Below are 6,491 nucleotides of genomic sequence, written 5' to 3' on the forward strand. Positions count from 1 at the left end.
CAGTGAAATGGTGGGGGACAGGACGACGTGGAGGCGATTTGCTTGTGGCCACCCCAAACGGGATTGAGGCGTCTGGCATTAGATAGATAGATAGTAATCTAGTTTTTAATTCAATCCAAGATCTTAAACATTGTATGTGGGGCTGGTCCAATAGGGTATCGAATCATAGCAGTAAAAATTTAACATGCTTCATTTATAATTATGGCAAATATAGTAATGAGTGTCCGAATTTGTACTCAGACTTTGGTGAATTCGGACATACTGTATAAATTTGTACATAAATATAAAATGAATGCATATGACTACCCTGGGTTCCCAGTTTAGTCTCGGCTGTATGTGGGGCCATTTTGGACGTTCTGCGGCTCTTTAAAAAATGTTCTTCCAGTACAAAAATAATGTCACTCCCTGACAAAATAAGCTAATGACTATAATGAGAAATGAACACAACAGCAATTTTGTTTTTTTCCTTGGTTTAAATAATACATATTAGAACACATGTAGATGATATAAATCTAGCTACAGACCTTAGTACTGTATATACAGCAACCCCTCCAATATCCGGATCAATAGAGCCATCGGTAGGTTCGGATATTGGTTTCGTCCGGATATTGGGCCACAGCTTATGGACTTGTACTTACGGACCCTAACACAGAGAAACACCTATACAACTCCCTCCGGACATGCATAGCACCTATTTAACACCCAAATCACACCAATAAGGCACATAAATGACTGAAATAAATGCAATAGAAACATAAAATGTGGGTTTAGAAGTATGTTCATACATTAATAAACATTCTGGTACTTATGGACTCTAACCGAACCTAACCGAACTCTGAAAAACACATTCCTACTGCACATGCATGAGGTAAGTTTAGTATGGAAAGAAGTACAGTATGACACTTTCTGGTAAGTATAGTATGGGAAAAAATACAATATGAAACATTCTGGTAAATATAGTATGGAAATAGTACAACATGAAACATTTTGGCTACTTACAGCAAGTCCCTGGCCACCTCGATGAATAACCGCCTCCTCTCGGACTCTGACAGTAAGAATGATTTCCTGAAGCACTTGCACTACACTCTTCCTGAAGTCTTGCACTGAACTTAGTCAATAACACACAGAAGTCCGTTCTTTTTCACAGTGTTCACTTTAGTCCAAATAATGTTCCATTAAATTTAAGTGTTGCACATTAACTTTTCCCAAGTTTTTTAAGTTTCCAAAGCCAAAACAAAGAAGGTTAGTTACGTTAAATTTCTTTTCTACTTAGTCTTTTCTCCCAACTTGAAAACCTTAACACAACACACCGTTTTTTTCACTGCACAACACTCAAAATTCCCGTGTGGTCTAGTGGAGAAGTTCTTGCTGTTTATTCACTGTCAGAGCCCGAGAGTATCACTGGCAGGCGTCCAAGGGGTGCATCGGGTGGGTAGTGGTGATGAGCGTACCGACTACAGAAGACTCTGAAGACAGCCACAAACTCACGTCGACGGTGACTCCACTGTAGCTGATGTGCTGGGCTGTGGCCTCGGAGCATGAGGGCCTGTCTTGGGGAGGCAACGGAGTGGAACCAGGGCTTGGCACAGCGGGGGTCACGGGCCTGAAAAAACTGTCAATCGTTGACTGACGCAAGGACCGACGATTCTGGCGATTGATGATGCGCTGCCGGAAAGCACGCACTTCCTCCACGACTCCCAAGGGCCCCATCTCCCTGTCGCAGTCCGGGTGTTCCATGTAGTCTAGGACGAACTCTAGATGTTCCCGGAGTGCGCTCAGCTTGGGGATGGCTGGAGTAGTGTCCTGCTGGGCGGAGTCTGCATCATCATCGCCTTCGTCGTCGGAATCTTCAAGTTCGGGACTGACACCAGCAACCGAAGACGCGATCTCGATATCAGACAACGTCTGATACCCAGGATCGCCCTCGTCGTCGTCCAACCACTCACGAACATCGTCCACATCAACATCGTCGCCGTGCGTACGTAGCCGTGCATGGAAGTCATCCACGTCAAACCCTAGGAAATCGTACTCCACATCTGTTCCGAGAAGCAGACGAGACCAACCATTTTCAAGAGTTTTCACAGGGACTTCCTTCCATGCACTAGCCCAGTTGTACAGCGCAGACTTGATGTTGTAGCGGCGAAAGGTTTTCCAAAGTCCGCTTGCCTCGAGTGTCACGTCCTTCCCTGCGCTCGTCCTCATCCTCGAGAACCACCATCACCTCGTCCAGGAACTTCCGACGGTACAGGCGCTTTGTTGCCACGATCACTCCTTGGTCCATTGGTTGAATGAGAGCAGTCGTATTAGGTGGCAGAAACATGCACCTAATACGGCCATTCTCAGCAACCAAGTCCTTGTCGCACGGGTGGGCAGGTGCATTGTCGAGGAGAAGGAGAGCCTTTACCTGGTCGCGAGGAATTCCCAGTGTCTTCGTCTGGTAATGTATGACCTCCTTGACGAAATGATGGTGAAACCAGTCTTTGAAAATCACAGCTGTGAACCATGCTTTCAAAGAATGGTACCATACGACAGGAAGGACATCCATCACCCCACGAAGGCACCGAGGCTGCTTTGCACGGCCAACAATAACGGGCTTAAGCCGGTGCATGCCGTTAGCATTGGCACAACACAAAGCAGATATCTGTTCCTTAGAAAGCTTGCGGCCAGGTACACGCTTCTCCGTCTCATCGGCGAGAGTGTTCGTTGGCACCGAGTGATAGAATAGGCCAGTTTCGTCAGCGTTATAGACTTGACCGAGAGTGAGGCCCTCCCTGTCGATCAAGCCTTTCACCTTGTGCCGAAACTCGTCCACTCCATCCTCGTTAGCGTCCAATGCTTCGCCATGTGCTTTACGGTTAGTAAGGCCATGTCGCAACTTGAACGCGAAGAGCCAACCCTCGGATGCCTTGAAGTCTAGGGCGTCGTGAAGCCTTGCAAACTTCTCAGCAGCAGCCTTCAGCTCCGTTCCACGTACCATCACACCAGCTGCACGTTGCTGTCGATACCAAATCAATGTGGAGCGGTCGATCTCTGCATACTTGGGGGTAAACATAACCTTCCTCTCCACGTTGCGTTTGCTTCTCGACGAGAAGTCAGCCGTGTACTGCATGAGCTTGTCTCGGGAACGCTTGATATCGAACAAAGTCGACCGGGCCAGGTTGAACTCGCGGAGAATGCGAGAGGAAGACCAACCCGCATCAACCTTCTCTAATATCTCCCGTTTCTTCTCCTGAGTCAACACCACTCTCTTCCTTTTCTCAGGAGGCGGGGCCATCATCACACACACTAAGAGTAGGGCAGAGAGCAGCAGGAGGCCTTGCAGCAAGTACGGCACCACCACAAAAGCGAGCACGTGGGCAGCCATGGCGAAGAGCGTAGGTCCAGTCGCGGTGAGAGACAGGCGGGAAGTGGGGAGGATGCAGCGGCGCTCTATCGGACGTCGGAGGAATGACGAACCAAAACAATGCTCTCACGCGGCGCGCGCGGCAAGTTCAAATTACGGACGGCAAAAAATCGATTTTTTTTCCATTTTTTTTGGATTTTCGGACCATTTTGGGAATGTTTGATCCCAGGACGATAAGGTTCGGTTAGTGGGGATGTTCAGTTATTGGGCGTCCGGATATTAGAGTGATTACTGTACTTAACAATTATTTCTGACTAATAATTTCGTTTTTGAAAGACTAATGGAAAATTAGTTAAACGTGATATTTAACATGATTATTTGGCTTTACCAATTTTCTGCTTACTACGATAAGGACCTTGATCTCCAGCAGTTCTTTTCTTAAATGTTCGAGTCATTGGGTGACCCCGCTTAAACAGGTAGTACCATAACAGCTCAAGAGTATACCTGTAAATGACACATATGAACCCAATTACTCACAATATCCACATCTAGCATATTATAGGCAATGTACCTTGTAAAATATGTTATTTTTTCGGTCATATTCCCCCTGTCCGAATTCACCCCAATGTCCAAACTGACTCCAATTTGCATTAAAATTGTTAAAATTTCATTAAATGCCCAATTAAGAGATTAATTGAGAAGGTAATTTCAATTACTTTGCACTTTCACGATATGCATGAAAGTACATCTGGGCACCAAAGATTTTTCTGCCTCTGTTCATTAACATTTCTCCCAAAGAAAGTTTGCCAATGTTACAAATTTTATTCTTTTTATATATGTTTGCTTTTTAGTATATATTTGGTATGTGTCACATGATATATTAAATATCTTTATACACAAAAGTACAGTAAAGAATTACAAACAATTGGGCACAAACAGATTTCTAATATGTTTATTCATTAATTATTAATTAATTTAAATAACTTTTTTCTGCAATAATATCCGAATTTGCCCCAAGTCCGAATTCACCCCAGTTTACGGTACTTTAGGGAAGGAGAGCCAGAGGGTTTGAGGTCTGGCCAGACCCTAGTTATTAGGCTGAGGGAAGCAGATCAGCCTAAGGTGAGTCCTCCCATGGAGGCTTTCTAAACTCTTGGGCCTTGGGAGGTCAAGTGCCGTCGAGTTAGGGGAATGAATGAAGGCTTATATACTTTTGGAATAGTGGGGCCACTTGACTTAGACTTTGATATGGTTGAAGTTCTTGGATCCTTACAGATTCTTGACAGGAACCATGATAGACCTCTAGACCTGTGCATAGTGGTGAAAGCCTCTAGCCTCCCTGCCAGATTAGGCTACCAGGACCTAATGATCCTCATCAGTCGGGGATGGTCAGATTTTGGTTTCAGGGCCTTCTGCCTGTCTGGGTCCAGTGTCGGGGTATGTCCTTCAGGGTGTCTGAATATCGCTTCCCCGTATTGCGCTGTAATCAGTGTCACCAGTTTGGTCATAGCTTTGCAATTTGTAGGAACTCTGTGCGATGCTGCATGTGTAGTGGTCACCACCACTTTAAGGGGGAGGATGGGACTCGTTGTGACAGGGATCCATTTTGTTATCTTTGCCTGGGTGACTATAGGGTAGTATCCCGTACTTGTCCAATTTATAGTTTGGCAGACAAGATATAGTAAAGGTTGCCAGAATGGAACCCCCAGGCAGGAGATCAATAGGGAACTACGTGCTCTACCAGCCCGCTTCTGCAGTGACTGTATAGTGCCAGTTGTGGCTAGACAATGGGTCCCGCAGGCGGCCTCCCAGTCTCATCCGCCAAAAAAAGATCCATCAGTCTCAGCCAGCCGATCTTCACCATCTCACACCCTAGTTGAGAGGGTGGCCTGGTCTTGAGTACCATCATCCCTGTCTGATGCTCCCACCCCAGTGTGTAACCGCTTTGCTCCTCTGATGCCCTGAAGAGATGCTTTGGAAGACGAGACTCCCAGTGACCCCATCCCGGTCCAGCCCGTTGTAGTGTCCACATCTCCAGCCTCTTATGCAGACGTAGTGATGTGCTCTTCTCAGTCGCCCCTCCCCAAGCAATCGTTTCGTCCCCAGCATCTAGCTAGTAGACGCCCACCTCCCTCCGCTGATTGGGAGGCTGAGGAGGAACTGTCGGCCGCTCCGGTCCGATCTTAGGATAGGGACACCTTGCAGCCTCTCCCAGCAGAAAGCACTTGCGCCCTTTTACTTCCTCTCGCCTACCACCACTACACTCAGATTCACCCACCGGTAATGGCAGTTATTCCATCACCCCCGACGTTTTCATTCCTCATCTTTGAATCTTACTTGAAGCACTCTCCCTTTATTTGCAGGGCGTTGCCGCCTTAGACATCTGTAAGCAGCTTCTGCCCAGGATTTCAGCTCTTGTTCCTCTTTCATAATGGGCCTTCCTGTGTACTTAACACTTTTGTTCTGGAATGCTCTCTCCTTGATTAGGAAAACTCAGGACTTTAAAATGTTTGTAGATGAACTCCGACCAGCATTTATAGGAGTATGCGAGACGTGGTTGTGTCCAATGATCAATTTCAAACTTAGGGGCTACGTCCTCTTTCATGAGGACAGATTCTGCCGGACAGGAGGGGGGTTAGCTGTTATGGTTAGAGAGAACATCAAGTGCAGGCCTCTTACCCTGCCGCGATTTGAGGACGGTGTGTTGGAGGTCATGGCAGTCCGGGTGGAGTTGGCAGGAGGCTGGGCTTCTGTATTGGTGCCTTACAACCCATGCCAGTCTTTGGGGCGGGGTGAATTGGATCATTATACGGATCAGATTCCTTCTCCTGTTCTGGTCCTTGGTGACTTTAATGCACGTCATCGTTGTTGGGAACCAGATCTCCCGGACTGTTCACGGAATGCCTCGGGCTCCTCAGTATTCAGTTTCTTCTTAAACTCATCATGATTCACTCTCCTCTCCCCAGCAGGTTTTCATACTAGGTTCGACCCACACACAGCTGCTGCTTCAGTCCTTGATCTCTGTATAGGTGAGCCTAGGTTCATCTATCTATCTATCTATATACCTAGGCTGCTTCCCCCAAGGAAAGGGAGGTAGCCGAGACAGGACGACTCACTCTCCATGTACTCATCCATTCAAACACATTCA

At 46.8% G+C, this 6,491-nt stretch overlaps 1 protein-coding gene across 1 annotated transcript; it reads left to right on the forward strand.

The window, feature by feature from the left end:
• The first annotated feature begins 5,849 nt into the window (after nucleotides 1-5,849).
• On the forward strand, nucleotides 5,850-6,290 carry LOC145395706 (uncharacterized). The gene has a single exon (XM_080269248.1). It carries the CDS (start codon nucleotides 5,850-5,852, stop codon nucleotides 6,288-6,290), a length of 441 nt encoding a protein of 146 aa, XP_080125374.1.
• Nucleotides 6,291-6,491: the final 201 nt, after the last annotated feature.

The sequence above is a fragment of the Coenobita brevimanus genome, chromosome 33, assembly GCF_032717465.1.
Source record: "Coenobita brevimanus isolate Jiangsu-jjx chromosome 33, ASM3271746v2, whole genome shotgun sequence".
Lineage (NCBI taxonomy): Eukaryota > Metazoa > Arthropoda > Malacostraca > Decapoda > Coenobitidae > Coenobita > Coenobita brevimanus.

Coding starts and splice junctions, on each gene's coding strand:
- LOC145395706 (XM_080269248.1), top strand. CDS start 5,850: ATGTTTGTAGATGAACTCCGACCAGCATTTATAGGAGTATGCGAGACG.